Genomic DNA, 19,565 nt, shown 5'->3' with positions numbered 1-19,565 from the left:
GAGTTTTGGTTTTGAGCTACAATGAAAAATGTCAGACATGTGGTGGGTCAGTGCTTAATTTGTAAATAAAAAGGTGCCAGTGCTAAAAGATCTCCTCTTAAACATGCGGCTGCTGCAATTAAAAGTGCGAGCACATAATACTGAGGCAGCGTAATCCTGAAGCCACCTCGGGTTTCTTCAATCCATTTACAGCCACTCCCTGCCCCTTCAGCTCACTTGTGCAGCTTCCTGCTTTTCCCCTTTTTGACGCTTTTTTGTTTTTCTCTTCCTCCTTCTTTTCCATGTGTCTTTTGCTCGCAGTAAATGCTTGAGACAGAAAACTAAGCGCCAGCCCTCAGAAATAAGTGCTGGTGCTCCGCACCGGAAAAAACAAGCACAAATTAAGCACTGTGGTGGGTGTGGGAATGGGGGAACCTCACACAATGTGCTAGCTCGAATGCACTATCCTGAAGCTGCAACAGGTTTAATGAACTCTGCAACTCTCTCAAGTGCTAAATTTTTAGTATGTTAACATCAGCGTTCCACACAGGGCAGAGGTGTGTTAAAGTATTTTCTGCTACAAAAAGGAAAACTGTACTTCTAAAGCATGTAGATGAAGTAGCTCATTAGAGGGAGAAAATTTTAATTTACATCTCACCTAGAGAAAGTTCTCAAAGCTGCTTGGGGTGGGGAACTTGAATGCAACTGTATGATATGCAGCAGGTTGAATGCCAGAGTAGACAAATTCTTAACAGACTTAATACCTATTGATTACTGAAAAATCACAAGGTCTTGCATCTAACACCACGTCACAGAACTATCGTTTTTGCTTGTTTTGATTGTGCCATCGTGCATGACAGAAGTGTCCACCTATGCATTTGCATGTATGGGCACGTCTTGCAATATTGTTTTATAAGCATAACAAAAAACATTCTAAAATTGCAGCCATGCATTACCATGCATGGCAATCACGCACATACATGTGCCACCTTTGAATGTTTTTTGTTAGTTCTAAGAAAAAAGATCCAAGACAGTAATCATGAATGCACACACATGCATGTGGAGGAGGGGCAATTGTTTTCATATATGCATATGGCCGTAATCTTGAATGTATTTTGTTATGCTTTATGTAAAAAGGTCCAATATAGCTATTTACACGTGCACGTCTGCATTCTTGAAATCGCTTTTTCATAAAGCATGAGAAAAAACATTTGAAGATGGGCGCCCTGTGAACACAGTTTAACAAAACATTGAAAAATGGCCATTAGCAGCGGATAGTATGCTTGGAGGCAAAAAGGTACTAGGGCAGAGGTCCGGTGTTAAACAAGGAGTAGGGCTGTGGGTAAAAGGGAGGAGCAGAGAGAGCACGGAGAGAGGAGTTAGAAAATAGTCCCTCGTGCACTGCACTGCCCTTGCATCAGCAGTGGAAGGATTCAACTCAATCAAAGAAAGTACAGGAAGACTGAAATCCTCTTCTGGGCAGGGGAAGGCCATCGATCAGGAAGAGGGAACTTAGACAAGAAAGCAATCAATTCCTGAGTTAGGGGCCGACTCAAAGCCCTCTTTACATATTCTTCATACTGAATACATTAGGCCCGTTCCCAAATGACAAAAAGCTACATGTAGGTAAGCGAGACCTAAAAATAACAGACTTCTGTTGTGCTGTGGAAAGTCATGAAGTGTGGAACGACACCTTCCTAGAATGAAATCACACCCAGCAACTTGTTTTTTGCAAAGACATGTTGTGATCTTGCACCAAACTGTTCAAAGGAGGAGAGTTTGTAGGCCCAATTGATCAGATCTTTATCATGGACAGGTAGCCCAAATTTTGAGCCTGAGGCGGTAAAGTATCTTTCTCTCTGGGAAAAAAACTGGAATGTAAAACTTACCATTGTTGCTGCTGAACTCACCCATGAAAAAAAAACGAATAAGTAATGTTGCTTGCAGTGTCATGTATTTATACATTTTTTAAAAATCTAGGCTCCGTATGCCTCCTCTCAATTTTCCCCAAGCCAAAATGCTTGTATTGTGAAGTTGACAATTAAACCTTTTAACTCGGAACTATCCACAAAGTAAAACATAGCAACCTTAATATTACAAAATCTGCGGATCAGTGCTTGACAAATGCAATATAAAATGCAACATGCAAACAAAACGCTACGCACTTCGCTGTATTGTGGCATATGGATGTTACAATTTAGCCAACCAAGTTACACCCCGTCACTATAAAAACGGATCCATGTTTTTTCTATCTCCCCGTGACTCGAGTTCGTCTATGTCTGCCACTAGTTATAAGGTTCGAAAATTGCTTCCAGACAGTTCTCGGTCAATAAACGGCTGCAGGGAGCAGCCACACGTGGGTGACATCAAAGCATGCCGAGTGGACTTAGCAACATCAGCTGAAAAAGCTTTCACATGCTGGGGCCAAAGGCCACGCAACATATCTAAAACTCATCCGTGAGCGATCGGCATCAGAACAAAACCAAGAGTACTGCACATAATGAAATCTGCGGAGTCAGGTAGTAGCAGCAACCACCCCACCCCCTCGCACTCCCAAGTCCTCTGCCCTCTACAAGGGCATAAGTGCATGCGATCAATACAAAAACTGTCTCATACGACCTACATTTTCTTGAACTGTAATTATTGCTCATTAGCCCGTTTAACTTTTTACGATGACCATGTTTAAGCAAAGAAGCAAAAATAGGATGTTGTTTACATAAGTGGATGCAATCTATTTTTCTGATGACATGGCTAGGTGAAACCTACATTCATTTATTGTGTACTTTAATCGTGTCATATTTAAAGTCCAATACACGATACCGAGAACATATTACACTAAATACTTCGAATTTATTCGTAAAAGTCTTTTTTTTCTGAAAATGTGACATGATTCTGAATTTGCATGCATGTACACCTACAAAGAGAAGGTCTGAATCACAAAGCTTGTACACGTTAGTGATATTTTTGTGACATCACTCCATGTCCTGTTTGGGAGTCACAAAACATGAATTGGCATTCATAAATTAATTTATCGCACATGGTATTAAAAGTTTGTTATAAATGTAAATGTAAGTAAATCGCCTCACAGAAGCAGGTTATGAGAATTCGTGTGTGGGGAAGAAATCAAAAAGGGGTTAAAAACTTCAAAGTTTGTGGGAATTAGCAAACCTTTGGCAGCTAATTTCACAGCCTGAAAAAGCCTGCAGATTCGCTCCTAACAAAGGCAGAGAGATTCTGTTTTTCCCGGTCCAAAAAACAGGACACTCCCAAAACTGGTGGATTTGCAAGGGGAAGAAGTGTCTCCAAAAGAAAAAATATTTTCGCCATGAACAGAGAAATAAAATTAGCTAACGCTCAGATGCGATGCATATATATATTTTGAAAAAAACTTCTATCCGAATATGTAAAGGTTTACATGTCATTATTTCTCTGAAGCCCTGAAAAAAACCTGAATTGGGCCCGGAATTACACACAACACAAATATATCATATCAATTTTTATTTTACATATTTTTATTTGCATATTCTCTACATATTTCAAGTATAAGCAACCGAACATGAACTGAATATAGGCTACTCCCACAATTCTAAGTGAGCAAACGGCAATGAAAGGAGATATTTCAAATTATTCCACTTCTATTCTCAAAAATTCAGACTGCCTTCAACCTTAAAGCAGGGGAATAGGAGGTAAAGGGAAACGATACCACAAAGGGAGGAAAAGAGGAACCCTAAAAGTCACTTGTCTAAAAACAACTCCATGTTGCAGCCCAAAGTGGACTGGTGGTGACATTTCAGGCCTGGAAACCAGCTTTCCCGCAGTTAACAGCAGTTAACAGCTTGTACAAGGTATGGGTCAGCAGCCATATTTAAGGCCTTCGCTTTGTGGACACCCATTAGGAAGGACCAGGAAGGGATCTCATGAGTCAAAATGTATGTTTTCCTTTAGTGGTGCACCATAAGCTGGACAGGGTGGCTAATTACTTCCCCTTCCATTTTCCTCTTCCAGATAGTGTTTGGTAAGAAATCTAAAGGCTTCTTCTAACAGCAGGTACACTTGGCCTCCCTAGTCTCCAAAACCAACACAGCAGATGCCATGTCCAGAACCACAAACTCGACCTGTTCAGGGCAGGGTGACCAGATTTTGAAAAGAAGCAACAGAGACAGGTTAGACATAAAAGTAGGACTAAAGCCTTTAGCCTCACTTTTATATCTTGACTGTCCCATAAAAAAAAAAAAAAAAAAAAAAAAAAGACTTCTCCAATTATTTAAGACTCTAGAGGTGCATACGAAAGGAGAGCTGTTCGGGGAAAATGAGGACGTCTCATCACCCTAGTTCGGGGGGGGGTGGCAACTCAGACCTGAGCCTTACCAGACGTCCTTCCAATTGTGCTTTTTTATGTATCATGGGGCAAACTACCCAGTTTTTAAATTTAACTATACCGCTCATTGAGGCCTCTGACAGCACAAGCATGTTCCAGAGAGTCAACCTGCTATGCCATCATACATGCGGTCCATCACCTCTGCAGAAGGAGATCCAAGCAGCAGAGCGGCAACCTGCCTCTGCGTGAATGAGGGAGCTGCATAAACCACCTAGTTTTAAACCACGAGTAACATGTAAAGTATTTTAAACATTTCTGGATGGGCATCTTAGAACCCAAAATAGTCCTTTTTAGGTCGAGCCCAAGCAGCGCGCAATCTACATCAATGGGCTTGCACCACACGCATCTCATGCCCATCACTTTCATTCGTTCCTTGGCCTGCCTTTCAAAATTCCCTTGATTTCATAGGTAAATGCTTTAGGTTTGCCCAGGTTTGGAGACTGACCCTGTTTCATGGATTATTGCACGATCAGCCATATATCTTAGTGCGGCGCATTACTTTTTTCTTTCGCCTCGCCACTTCACACTGTATCTTGTTTCTTCCTCTTCCTTGTTTTGGACATGCTGCTGTTTCTTTGTGGTGTCTGTGCACAAAGCCTGCAGGCTGGGGTGGGGGGGTCATTTTTTTTTTTTTTTTTTTTAAAGGTTTGTATAGCGCAAACTTGATCGGAGGAGCACTTTACATGAGGATATGAAGTTTCATATAGCGCAACCTCGATCTGACTTAGGTACAAGTTTAGCAGTTAAAAAATATGCAAGCTGGAGCACTTTAAACAGAAAAAAAACCACAGAAATCCTCAAAGCGGTTTCCCCCAGCTGTGCCGGGAGAACCGATACTACAATATTCACCACAGTCAGGAAACTTGCCCCATAATATTTTGCAGGGCATTTATTTTTTTAAACATTTTTGCCCATATCTCAGCATGTGGTGGTCCTACGACAATAAACCCACCACCAAACCGTTCAGCACAACATGCCCTTTCTGTCTATGTCATTTCTAGGTCCCTACACTAGGTTGGTGGGGGGCCCAAAATGGTAACCTCTCCCACCAATCAATGTCTTCTTAAGCTCACTCATGGCCGGAACTTTTGTTGTGCAGCAGGGAGTAGTTTGTGTTTTAAGAGCCTTGTTTGTAATAGTATTGCAGTATGCCTGCTAGGCCTGAAAATGTGTGATGCACCACGTCCTCTAGGGGTTACATATATGATTACACTGCAATACTTTCTGCCATTCTGTTTTCCTGTTGTTATGCCCTCTAGGAGCTTGCTATATGTTTACATGACCATGTTTCTCACAAATGCTATTTTTATTATGGTGTCCTCTAGGCGCTGTTCTGAGCATTACAGTCAAGATACTACAATATTCACTGCACTTGGAAATGTGCCCCATAATACTTTGCCGGGCATTCCTTTTACAAAACATTTGTGCCCATAGCTCACCGTGTAGTGGTCCTAGGACAATGGGACCACCATCAAAATGTTCAGCATGATTCACTCTTGGTCTAGGGCATCTCTGGGTCCCCACACTAAGTTTGGGAGGACCTCGAAATAATAATCCCTCCCACCAGTCAGTGTCTTTTAAGTTCTCCCATGACTGCAACTTTTGTTTTAAAGCTGGGAGTAGTTTGTATTCTAAGGGCCTTGCTTGTAATATTATAGGCCTGAAAATGTATAATGCACTGCATCCTCTAAGGGCTAAATATATGGTTACACTGCATTACATTCTGCATTTCTGTTTTCACGTGGTTATGTTCTCTAGGGGCGGACTATATGGTTATGTGACCATGTTTCTAACAAATGTTATTTTTATAGTGGTGCCCTCTAGGGGCTGTTCCGAGCATACAATATTCGCTGCACTTGGAAACTTGCCCCAAATTGCTTTGCCATGCATTCCTTTTACAAAACATTTTTGCCCATAACTCACTGCATGACATGCTCTGTCTAGGTCATGTCTGGGTCCCCACACTAGGTTGCAGGGGAGGGACTCCAAAATAAAAATATAAAAGAATATAATAAATAATGGCAATATTTTTATTTTTTGCTACGGATAGAGGAAGAAGGTAAATGGAAGGGCTTTTGTTATATGCAGGGCCACTGGAATTATGTAGCAGAGAGGACCAAATTACATGACCGGATTGACCAATGTATGTGGCAAGAAAAATCCAGTTATGCATTTACAACGCCAATAGTTCTAAATCAAACAAGTGCAAGACTTATTGCATTGCAAATGCTCGTTAACTTTGCATTTGCTGCTCCACCAAAGAGTCTGTACCCACAAGGGTAAAAAAGTGCAAACTGCAATCTCGTTCAGACATTGGCACCTTTGAGGAGACCACAAATGCAAGAGCAAATCAAGTTAGTGCACGGAGGATTTAAACAGATCAAGACACCATAGAGATTCATTCCTGATTGTGATTCAGAGACTGGCTGTGCAGGTAAATGGATGGTTCAGTTACATCTAATGGGCATCTGCAAGTTATGCAGGAAGCTAGAAATTTTTGCTTGTGATAGACTGCAACTGCAGATTCAAATTTCACCAAAATAAAGGATATACATGTTTTAAATGAACGGCAACACGTACATACTGCATTGAACAACCTTAGTTGTCTCTTTGTGTGGTTACCTGGGGTTCCTGCTAATCCAGCCTTTGCTCCTGCAAGGGTCAGCAAACCTCCTTCTTTCAGGTGCTTTGTGGCCAGGTGGCTGGCAATTGTAGAAGTCCAAACGCTCTGTTTCCACATCAGGTCACAGTTCTTATAAAAGGCTGCCAAATAAATCATGTATTAAAAACTGCCCGTAACAATGCAAAAAGTCTGTCTTAGGTCTCTAAACAGTACAACGTAATTCAGCGAAAGGAGAACTTCCATGCATAGGGTTTGAGTTCTTGTTTGTACACTATAGACACAAAGACACTACTTCCAATTGTATTGAGATAAACAATCAGTGTGATACACTACGCACAAGCTGCCTATTTGCGTACTTATAGAAGCATACTGAGGGGCATACTTTTTATGACGCACCACCGGCACATAGTGCAGGCCCATATATACAATTCAAAGAAATGCCATTTTAACGCTGCTTTTCATTGCCTTATAGATTATGATGTAAGGCAACGCAGCTCGAGTCGCTGCATTGCCTCACACTGCATTAGGGAGGCTTACCATGGGTGTTGCTGTGGGTTTTCCCACGCAACACCCACAGGTTTTGACGCATTCCCAGATTTACAAGAATCTGTAAACCTGGGAATACATCAAAATTGTATGCATCCACAGGGCAGGCGCAATGAGGAGAAATATCTCCTTGTTTCCCCTTTTGCAGCACACATAGAAAGACTGCAGCACACGTAGAAAGAGAAAAATGCCTCCAAGTATTGGTTTTTTTGCCCCTTTCTGCACAAAAGCAATCCTGCTGACAACGCACACACCCTTACACCATGGTATAAGGGTACCTTGCGTTGGCGCTGGTGCAAGGAGAACTGACACAAATGCACAGTATCCTGTAGATGGGGTACATTTCCTCCCTTTCCATAAGGAGGAGGGCAGCACAACAAGGACACTTGCTGCGCTGCCCTGTGCCACGTGGCTTGTAAATATGCCCCCGAGTTTTCAAATTGGCAGCTTTAACCTGCTGAGGATGTATTATCGATCTAGTAGCTGGACTGGGGCACTGGGTCGAAAATGGCTAATCACACAGCATTAGAAATATTTTCTATCTATTCATCAGCCACCTTCAAAACATCACAAGGCATACAAATGGAGTAAATTATACTATAGAGCCATGAAATTCCTGCTACCCATTGCAAAATTGCTCACTGAGAGCTTGTCACCCAAATCAATCTAAAATTAAGCCAGTTCTTCAGTCCACTTTACCTTTCAAAGATAGTCAACAAAACCTAGATAATATTGTTGCCATAATATTTAGATACAACAGTTCCGTAATTTATATAAACAATCCTAGTCAACACACAGGCACCAAGTCCTAGAAGAGAGTTACAGAGTCATGAGGTTTTATTAGTCCACGTGCGGGGTAGGGGTCATGCCAGCACATACCTTACTTACCACAGACTGGCCAGGTCGAGTTTTCCCTTCCTAGGGCATTCAGATTAGAGGAGGGTATGATAAATGCAGATACTAAGACTTGGAGAAGCCAGACAACTCAGCCATGTCTAACTGTTTAACCAAGGACACTCAGCGACCACCAAATCGAAACCCTTCTCACTCTTGCCAAAATTAATCTGCTGCAACCACATCAATCTGAGGCACAAGCTTGTCCGCCAACTATCACCTAAAAAATAAAGCTCTATCATCAGTTTGGGGATTAAATCAATTCAATAATAAATATGGGGGTCCTTCCTTCCAGCCAGTTATTTCTGCCTTCAATGCTATGGTACGTCCCCAGTTTCAATATGGAGTGGAAGTTCTAACATTTTCTGGGAAATTAAATTGGGAGACAGAAGAAAGCATATGCGTAAAGCGCATGCTCTCACTGCCTCCTTCAAGTATGCTACAAGCTATAAAAGCAGAATGTCAAATGTCGGCATGGACTTGCCAGGGACTACAAGCAACACTGAAGTTCTGGTTAAGTATAAGAGATGAAGGGAACTGTAGGATTGCGAGACTGTGTAAAAAAGAAATAAAAACAAGCGAGTTACATTGGGCGCTACAAGTGAGAGGACGGTTGGAAAAGATCTATGTCCTCTTAGGCTTACCCGGCAACCAGTGGTGTGGTGCACAAATTTCGAAACCTAATCTATGAAGAATAGGGAAGGAAAGAGCAAGAGAACTAGGCCTGAAGTACTTAGAGAGTAAAATTTCAACTCAGGCTATCGTTGTCGGATGGAGGAATCCGGAAAACGTTCCCTATATAGAGGCTCTACCTAACCCAAGATTAAGAAACTCAGTGTTACAGTTCCAAATTGGGCTGAATCCAGGCTATAGAGATCCCAAAGTAAAAGCATTCCTTAAGGATGCTCAGGCTATATGTACATGTGGCTTACAACAGAAATATACTATGCAACACCTACTTTTGGATTGTCACTGTTTTTTAGAAGTGCATAATAAGTTTTTAAAACCAATTTTTAACTAATATAATATTATTAATCAGGACCAAGCACTTAGGTTACTCATTGATATGAGATTTTTAAATGTGACCTGTGCATTGGGCCTATTTTTAAATAGCCTAAGAGGTGTTTTAATTGGAATTATAGGGTCTGGTATGATGTAGGAAGTAAACAGGAATGAAGAGTTTTAAATACTATAACTGGTTGATGGTATTTTAGAAAATTGTGCCAAGTTATAACGAGGCAAGAATTTAAATGTAGAGCACTTTATATCAGAAATTGCACTTTAGGAGATTGTAAGGACCTGAGTCTAATTAGAACCATATGTGGGATAAATCCAGTTGGCACATTGCACTTTATGAAATTGTAAGAATTTGAACCTTGTAGGAAGTAAAGAGGTATGAAGAGTTTTTCACTATAACTGATTATTTTAAAATTATATTGGTCGATGCTATTCTAGAAAATTTTGCCTCGCCTTAATGAAACACAATAAAATGTTGGTGCACTTTATATCGGAAACTGCACTTTATGAGATTGTAAGGACCTGAGTCTAATCAGAATTGTATGTGGGATAATCTGGTTGGCACACTGCACTTTATGAAATTATAAGAACCTGAACCTTAAAACACAGGCTTGAGCATGATGCAAGTGCCACAAATATGAATGAGGCCTCATTAAAATTCGTCACACATTATCGGGCCCAAGGAAATGTCAGTGTGGAACGAATGTCTTAGCTGGTCTATGCTCTGGGCTGATTGTGGCCGAGAGAAGGCTTGGCTGGCTGAGATGATGTACCTTTTAATAACATTTTACTGAGTTCTTGGGAGTGTGGACCCTCCAATGATGCTGCCCAGTCGTTTTTTTTGTCCATTGCACTTGTTTCAGGGCCTCAGATACATGTGCACCACAACTGGATAACCAAGTTTTCATTGTGTACCCTTGACTCTCGAAGGGTAGGCAGGTTAAGTAGCCAAGGCACACTCAAGACTTAATAGATGAATAGCTCTTTATTGACATGCATAAAATCTAGCTAGAATCATGAATAACAAAACACACTTGTTGCTCTAGTGCCAGAATTCTCGGCTATCCTCAGAAAACTCAGGGTCTCATTATCTTGATGTGACTTTGTTTGTAGTCCTCACTTTCAGACTGAATGTTAAAGTAGGCTACAATATGTTTGCCATTTATCCCAAATTTTGAGATGCCCTGGGCTCCAAGGATACCATTCAATGAATTTAGCCCACGACAATTTTGCAAAAATGTCACAGATTTTACAAATATTTTATTCAACAAAAAAAATCTAATACCCAAAGCCAAACTGTGATTCCCTACAGAAAAAGTATGGTTTCAGGGCACCAAAGAACAGTTTTCTAGGAGCCAAATGATTGATTTACAGAGTCACATTCCAGTTTACATTGCCAGTGAAGCTGTGGTGGCCAGTGACAAGTGTCCCTGGCATCAAGCACAGGAGAAGCCTAGCTGTAGGTCCCACTATACCTCAACAGTCAGCTGCTCTAATAGGGGGACTTCTGGTGATTGGCCTGGCACCTATTCAGGGTTGCCAGGAAGGGGTGTATATGTTTAGGGAAGTATATCTTACAAACGGTTGGTCGTGGCTGAAAGCATTATGTGGTACAGCCACCTAAAAGACCTAGGCCACACACTTGACACATTATAGCCATTGCAGAATCAGGGTGAACCTCGCTCAGTCATTGAAACATTAGCCTAAAGGCTTAAGGAAAAGGGGAAACTACGCAGTGTCCTTCTTAACTGGAAGTTGATCCAGAGTGCCACAAGTCATGCTTGATAGGAGACAGGCTACGGCAGAGGTCTTCAAAGTGATGGCGAAAAAGAGCATTTATTATGCTCTTTGGAAAGACAGCCGGGTATGCTTATTCTACTGGTCTTGAATGTGAAGTAGCTGCTTCTGAAGATGATGTGGACTTGGAGAGAAATACTTCGAAAGCAACCACAGAGACAGTAATAATAACTTCATAATTATAACTGAATAGTCTCAAATTTACATAAGAATCCAAACACATAAGTAAGGCTGGTTGTGCACAATACTATTTTCTACACTGACCTGCATGCTGCCACAGCCCTTGAACAGCAGGAAATGCACATGTTTTCACTGCACAAAAACATAGACAGCAGGGCGCGCGCACACACACACACACGCGCACACACACACACACACACACACACGGCAGTGAAGACATTCTTCAGATCGGCATTTCTATTTTTCTCTTGAAATCTGCCACAATATTGATAGTGTTAAGAAAATACTTACATTTTGCTTTTGCAGAGCCACCTGCCCATCCGCCTGCAACACACAAGATGGCATCCACCTTCTGCTCACCTAAAAGGTTCCCGACATCTGTTGTCACCTTAAAGATGTTACAAGCACTGTTATACAAACATTTTGGGAAATTAATATTTTACACTAGAGCTTCAGTAAAATAGTAGGTTTTAGAACTAAGCAACAATTCTAAACAAAGCTGGTGCATGTATGGTTTACATTTAGGGTGTAATTAACATTGACATTTAGCCGACCCCATGTAAATACTCCTCGTATTTGTAAATTCAGTGACTGATTCAAAAACTGAACAGGCGCTATGCTAGGGATCATACAATGTAGTCAATTACGGAACAAGTTACTCTCCACCTACAGTCGAGCCATGGTTTCTATTTAGGCCACCACACCACATTTAAATGTCATTTGATCACAGTATTTTCAGAGAGTATACTGTCTACATAGTATCTGGGCAGAATATTTTCATGTAAAGAAAATACATAATTGCTCAAATATTTGTGAATGATGAAAACATTAAAATATATTTAATATATCATACACAATAGGTCATCCTTGTTATGAGAGCATTATCTGCGAGACAAAAGCCCTCCACACTCCTAATTCTCCTAATTCTCTTCTCTTCTTATGGAAGTTTACATGCGTCAATGCACAGCTACGGGCGACTATTGAGAACTTCTTTTACTGCATGGATGTAAAAGAAGCATTACACTCTAGGGTAACTCTCTGAAGCGTGCAGCTTTCAGGAATTAACCATACTGTTCACGTGACAATAAGTGTGGCGCAAATAATGAATCAATAAATAAAGAAGAAAAATCGGTCCAGTACAAATTGTAAATAAAATTACGTTACCTGGTCTGTCTGCTCGGTAAAGGAGTCTGACATTTTCACAATGATATTAGCGCTGGCATCTTTATTTTCTACCATGTCAATGGAAGCCACCCACTGAAAAACAAGAAAGAGATAGTCTGTACTCTTGTAATATTCACTGCCTATCTTAAAATACATGTTTTGGTCTCAGATTCAATGAGATAAACAGCTCGAAAGATGTAACCTTCAAACAGTTTCGAGTGCAGAAATATTCGCCAACAGTGCAACCTAAAACAATGGATAGATATGTTCTTAGTTTTGACAACAGGGGAACGTCGTTGGAAACAGATTATTTAATTGACTATTTTTCAGATGGGTGGGATTTTAATCATGTTATACATTGTTACTAACTCCTCAAAATAAATAAATATATAAACACACACATGCCACAATGCTCCAAGACTACACAAAAACATTTTCTTACTACAAGCTAATCGTGACATCCCTGTTTGCCTGTGAGGATAAACGTATGTATTACAGTTTCGTTGTGAACTCTTAGTAGCTCTGCCAAGGTCAACATACAGTGTGAAAGGCAATCCACTGATCAGAATTATTGAGTTTTAAACCAGGAACAGCATAACTAACATTTCAGCATTGTCTTCTATATTTACGGCAGGATGTTTATTGCAGTGATTGAGTTCATTACAAGAAAGCATATATCTGCCTTTTGCCAGACAGCCTAAACTACAGCTGCTTTTAAAAGGTGGCGTATTAATAGGCCTACTTAGTACATAATTTGCAACCAACTGTACTATGCAGCTACGGATCTTCTACATATCGGTAACATGGATCCTTTAGTAGCATGAGCAAAAGACCATAGATTTAAGCAGTTTGTCTGGAAGAGCAAAAGTAAGACAAAAACTTATATGGAATAAAATAACCATTGCTTATGTTACTATGATCTTGAAAGTCAATTCTACCAAGTCAGAAAAAGCTTTTCAAATGGAAGACTGAACAGAACTAGAACTACAGTGTACTGAATGTGTAATGTATTTATATAACTGTTTTAATATATCAACGCAGGCGGTGCATATTTGCTGTAAGGATGATTGGCATCAAGGCAAGTAAAATGCTTCTTTTGGAAGAACGTTTAAAAGTTAGTGCTGTAAATGCTACCCTTTGGAAACGTAAAAAATGTTAAAAGTGAATTTAGTCTCATATATTAGTTGTAAAGAAAAAGTGGATTTTTTTACGTTTAAAACAAGTTGCAGTTACGTTTGTGTAAATCTCCCCTGATGTACCGACCATTGTTAGAGCGGCCAGGATGAAGTCAAAGTCCACGTTACTACTATCAAGAGATGTATCTCAATGTCTAAGGAAGATTTCGAACAAAAGTCAAACTTGTAACAGAAACACGACTAGTTTGAAGCACAAGAGCCTTTATTGTGAAAAGGCTCACAATAAATATTCGTGTATAGTTGGGCTGTGGGTGAACTTGTGAGACCCACCCCACAGAGTGAGAGTCGATGAGCCTTGCTGTGAAACTATCAGCAGCACACTATGGAAATCAGTTACAGACCTGCCAACTCATACAGTGCTACATCGGACATGCTGGGGCCTACATAAAAGGTTTAAGCAATACGAGAAAACGGAGTTTCACATTGAACTAAAATAGTAAAGAATACTACTTTTAAAAACATGGAAAGAAAAGAGCAGGACAAACAAAAGAAAAACATATCTAATGTGAAGTATCATTGTTACTTTCACTAATGCACATTGGAAGCATTCACGTATGAATGCAGCGGACTTTAAAGAAACTTGATAAATCATAACTCGGCGTTGCAGCTGAACACTGGCAGCAAAACAACTGCAACTGGAAGAGAGATGACAAATTAGTAAATCTAAAGTGCATTTAACATTTTATAGATTTCCAATTTTGGCTCTCAGCAGCGTGCTTTTCTTTTCAACTAACTAAGGGCATGCAGCAGGTGGCTATGATGAAGTGGAAATAGATACTGGTGTGTAAGAGAAACGCATTTTACCCAGTTCCTCGATTTGAAATAGTCGACAATTTTAGATCCTAGAGCTCCTCTTCCGCCGTACACAAGCACTTTCTGAGCCTCTGCCGCTGCCATTCTGGCTTCTGGTTATCTCCGAGGGGCCGTGGCAACTGCGCACAGACTGAGCGATCTCTGCACAGTACTAAACACAGTCCATCTGCTTGCAGAACATCTGGCCCCGCTGTACAGTTCCTAGGAAACAAATGTAAGTCGCTCTTTGATTGGTATATTCACGCAGCTAACGATTGGTCACTGCGCGTCTTCGTCTTATTGGTCAACGTATGCTCCAGTTTCAGCATGCGGCTGCTTCCTAGGGAGGTTTTCTGTCACCGTGTGCGTCTGGTTGTTTTCCACTTTCTTTTATTGGCGACCTTTTACGTATTTTCTTTGCTCAGGCTGAAAGCTTCAAAATCCTTTATTAAGTCACGTAAACGGGGACGACCATTAACTCCAGTCCACGCACGCAAACGACAACCCTTTAACAACTGTTACATATTGTATTTTTTAATTATCGATGTGCTTGTAAACTGCTGGATGGCTCCATGACACGTGAAACCCCTTTAGCCGGTCCTTTTTAGGGTGGAGCCTGCTTTGCATGCGCTCGCGCATGCGTATAGCAGGGAGACTCTTTTGTATTTAGAAAAGGGCTCCGAGCCCTGTCAACTTCACGTCAGTGCTTTTTATTGGTTCGTGGGCTTCCCTAATTAAATCGGCTTGCTTTCATTAGTCGAGGCACGCATATGTCATGCCTTTTCCAGTGGCAAGCCCTCCTCGAGCGCAGCGACCAAGTACAGAAAACATGCGAGGCTCGCTGTTTTCCATCGGGCTCGTGGACTTTTTTTTAAAACTAATTTACGAGCCCGACCTCGTTTGGCAGAAGTCGAGCGCTTTACCTACTTGATTTCACTTTTTCGGGTTACGTGCATAAATGCACTTTTGCCCGATAGTTGAAAAGTCGGGTTAGGAGTTTACAACCCGATCGGCTCTAACACGAGCAAACGCGAGGCCCGATGCACTGTAAATGCTTGTTTTCTTAGTTAACAGCACATTGCACCGTGGAACTGTAATTGCTAACAAGGGGTTCAAAATAATGGCATACAAAATGTTATTACCAAAAATTCAGGACTAGCTCGCACACGACACGGGGTTAATTGGCTTTTACTGGAAAACATAATACACTCTGGAAGAAAAGAAATGTGGCATACCTCTGAATATTTTCACATATACTGAGGTTCCAAGAAGGGTGATGTCAGTGCTTGCGATGGCTGTCTCCACTAATGTCAATGGGGAGAGCATTCTAGGTTTAACCTATATTAGAGCAAGCGTTTTTTGCTCGCGAGACATATTGTTTACTAGAAGAGGTTTGGAGCCCGTCCGTTGTTTACCATTCATGAGCTTCTTTGTCACTCATTTGCTGCCTCCTAATTGAGCAGCACCTGCGGCTTCACTCTTTTCGTCTGAAGCATGGACCAAGCACAGATTTTTGGGTTTATCAGTGTCTGTTGCATGCCTCGATTCAGGTGCTATTTTTTTCTTGTTGGTGGGGGGGCCGTGATGAAATATGGCATGTGCACGTGTGTGCGTCGGCTGGAGGTGGGGGGGCTCTAGTTCAGCCAAAGGTACTGCGCAAGAGACAACAGCCTCAGTAATTAGACAGTAAGCCAGGCAGCATTATTCCTTTCACAGTGTGCGACCCTTTCTTTCCTCCTGAAATCAATCAATCAGGGTTCTCATAAAGCTCTACTACTCACCCGTGAGGGTCTCAAGGCGCTGAGAAGTGGCAGAGGGTCTGCGGATTAGTTGAAGAGCCAGATCTTGAGGTCCTTCCTGAATTGCGGTAGCAATGGTGATTGCCTGAGGTGCAGAGGTAGGGAGTTACAAACTTTCGCAGTGAGGCAGGAGAAGGATCTTCCTCCAGCTGTGGTCTTGCAGATCTGTGGGATGGTGGCCAGGGCATGTTGGACGGAGATGTCTGGTGGGAGTGTAGAAGGAGAGGGAGTGGTTGAGGTATGCAGGTCCGACATTGCTGAGGGCTTTGTAGGCGTGCATGAGGAGCTTGAAGGTAATTCCTTTGTTGATAGGTAGCTAGTGAAGGTTTCTCAGGTGGCCGGTGATGTGGCTGCGGTGTGGGATGTTCAGGATGAGTCTGGTGGAGGCATTCTGGATGTTCTGTGTTTTCTTTAGGAGTTCCTGGATGATGCCGGTGTAGAGTGCATTGCCGTAGTCAAGTCTGCTGCTGATGAGCGCATGGGTGACTGTTTTCCTGGATTCGGTGGGGATCCACTTGAAGATCTTTTGAAGCAGGTGGCGCGTATGGAAGCAGGAGGAGGAAACAGCATTGATTTGGCTGTTCATTAAGAAAGATGGCTTCAAGAGGGCCAGGTAGATGTTGAAGAGGGTGGGGCTCAGGGTGTATCCCTGAGGCACTCCGCAGCTGATCTCTGAGGGTTCTGAGTTGAACAGTGGAAGCGTAACCCTTTGTGTTTGGCCAGTGAGGAAGGAACAGATCCATTCTAGGGCTTTGTTACGAATGTGTTACAGGGAAATCTGTTAATAAAATAAGACAGATCAATTTGACACAATAATATAGGTTTACTCGATTTTCAGCTGGGAACAACAGGCAATCTCAACATAGAGGCCATGACTGAAGTTCAAAGTTCTGGTTCAAACACCAGTAGCATTTATACTGTAAAAAACACAAAAAACTGTGGTCAAGAGTCCACCATTGACATAAGCAACTACAAGCAGTACAGATAAGATAATGAGGTGCTTCTGGAAAGAAGCACTTGCACTTGTTGGCCTCATGGGTGGGTAAGTTACTCTGACGTCATCCACCATATCTATCTTTCTGCACAACAAGAGATTATATGTTGCGTGCTGCTCATGGTAGCCCTGCCTTGCAAATACTTATCTGACCCTTACACAGTTCCCCTTGCCACAATATGAATGACTTGTGGTTTTTAGGACCCCTGTGCTAAGGAAGGATACACCCTTTTTGTTCCACCCTGTTCGTGCTAAGTGAACATTTTGAGAGCAACAGTTGGTGCAGCTTTAAAGAAAAACTCTCATTCTAATGTGGCTTGGGCTTCTTGTGTGTTTCAGCACAGCTAACTTAACAATGCAGCATGTGTATAAGTTTCCTTAATAATAAGTGTTTGTTTGTCCTAAATATGACATGCCTTTTCTATTGAACCCACAGTCTGTCTTTTTTTTTAACATGTCATGTATTAAGCCTTTCACTACTTACATTGGTTTACAACTATCTAGCCTAAAATGTTTGTATTGGGATTTGGGAACTTATGTTTGTTTGTATGTGATGTATTCCTATTCTTCCTACATCATTCCCCCCTCTAGTTGATTATTCAACTACTTTTCCTACCTTCCCATCTACTAATGAAATTAGGGGAATCATCACATACCCACTACTCTGTCCCTCCCAATTTAGCTGTTATCCTTTTGCAACATGCTATTATTACCTGAAAAATAAGAGACATCAAAAGCAACAACACAATCAAAGGCAACAAGGCCTTGAACAACCCCAACCTCCAGAACGGCACCCATTCGAATCAGCCCTCGAACCACCCATCAGGGGCACCCTCCTCATCGATCATTTTCTTTTGTAGATCATGCAATGTCTGAATGGCCTGAGTTAATGTCCCATTGTCCGCATCATTGGCCGGCACATAAGTACAACAGCCCGATCCAATCTTCTTACACACCCCTCCCTCCATGGCCGTCATTAAATCAAGTACATGTCTGTGTTGCATTACCATCAGCCTAAGGGCTCGAAGTTCTTCCTTGATAGAATTGAACCCATCTTCAGTTGCATTTATGGTCTTCATCAATTCAAAGCGCGTGATCTGCAGCCAGCGTGCAGTTGCTTTCGCCTGAATGAATGGTAGGATGCTACCAAAAAAGATTTGGGCATCATTAAATAGTCTATGTTCCTGTGGAACGTCTTTCCACACTTCAGTACCAAGAAACTCAGAAGCTCGTTTTGTCCGGTAATGGTGAAGCAAGGTTGTGGTCATGTAACTGAGAGATGTCCACGCCTGGTATTACGGGGGGGGTGTGTGCAAAGTCACTAGGGAGCAGAGGCCATTCCAGTTCGGGGGTAGTTGCATGTGGAGCCGGGCCCCACACATCCAGTAGTGATCCATCAGGCTGGAGGTGCCGCCCTGCATATCAGCATTGTAGGTGGTGATGTTGCAGTTGAGGTTACTCCCCACCTTTACTGTCCCTTTCCCTCTGAAACAAAGATAAAACTCTGTTAATTTCATTGCTATTCTAGGGTGTATGGTAGTCCCTGTCCATTTATATCTCTGTATGTTTGCATCCCATATTTCCTGACGCTGGCCTATTATCTTATTAAAGCTTAGTGGACCTTGTGTCTTGGTACCATTCCATAATGATATTGCTCTACATGAGAACTTGACCTCGGTATGCCATTTATCATGGGCAAATACTGATCCTGTGATACTAAGAACTGGCCTGCTTGCGCAATCAGGGGGCAGGGGTTTAGCTAAATAGTTACTACATTCAGATGATGGGTAAGACCTTCCAAAAATACCTTGACGTAATACCCATTTTTCCCAATCTGGGTGAAACATTGTTTGCCCTGCTTCCTTCATTCTTGATATCTCTTCCATTATCTCTTGTTTTTCTGTCAGGACTTGTAGGACTTCTGGGGTGGTGTCAAATCTAGTTGTATTAACTCGTGCAGTAGCAGGACTAACGTGAGTTGGCTGTAGCCGTGCTCTCATTCTGCATAAAAATAGGTGCAGGAGACAATGTGTAATGTTTGGGGATACCTCTTTAGGGAGATGCAATTTATCTACTCCAGCAGCATGGGGGATGAGAGAGTATACATAACAACTGATATTGGATGTGGATGTGCCTATACTGTGCATGTGCTGATATCAAACAAAGCAATATGGAGAGGGTGATGGTCAGTATCATTATCAACAGT

The 19,565-nt window shown here is 41.7% G+C and overlaps 1 protein-coding gene across 1 annotated transcript in view; it reads right to left on the bottom strand.

Moving 5' to 3' along the window:
- QDPR (quinoid dihydropteridine reductase) overlaps nucleotides 1–14,795 on the bottom strand; it is a 37,058-nt gene extending 22,263 nt beyond the window's left edge. The window contains exons 1-4 of the mRNA XM_069202278.1: nucleotides 14,579–14,795; nucleotides 12,579–12,671; nucleotides 11,706–11,802; nucleotides 6,980–7,120 (exon numbers count right to left, since the gene is read on the bottom strand). Of these exons, the coding sequence (XP_069058379.1) occupies nucleotides 6,980–7,120; nucleotides 11,706–11,802; nucleotides 12,579–12,671; nucleotides 14,579–14,671 (424 nt within the window). The 5' untranslated portion in view covers nucleotides 14,672–14,795. The remainder of the gene's footprint in view (nucleotides 1–6,979; nucleotides 7,121–11,705; nucleotides 11,803–12,578; nucleotides 12,672–14,578) is intronic.
- Nucleotides 14,796–19,565: the final 4,770 nt, after the last annotated feature.

Source organism: Pleurodeles waltl, chromosome 1_2 (genome assembly GCF_031143425.1).
Source record: "Pleurodeles waltl isolate 20211129_DDA chromosome 1_2, aPleWal1.hap1.20221129, whole genome shotgun sequence".
Lineage (NCBI taxonomy): Eukaryota > Metazoa > Chordata > Amphibia > Caudata > Salamandridae > Pleurodeles > Pleurodeles waltl.
Note: the sequence above shows the minus strand (reverse complement) of the source record. Positions and strands in the feature narration are given on the sequence as shown.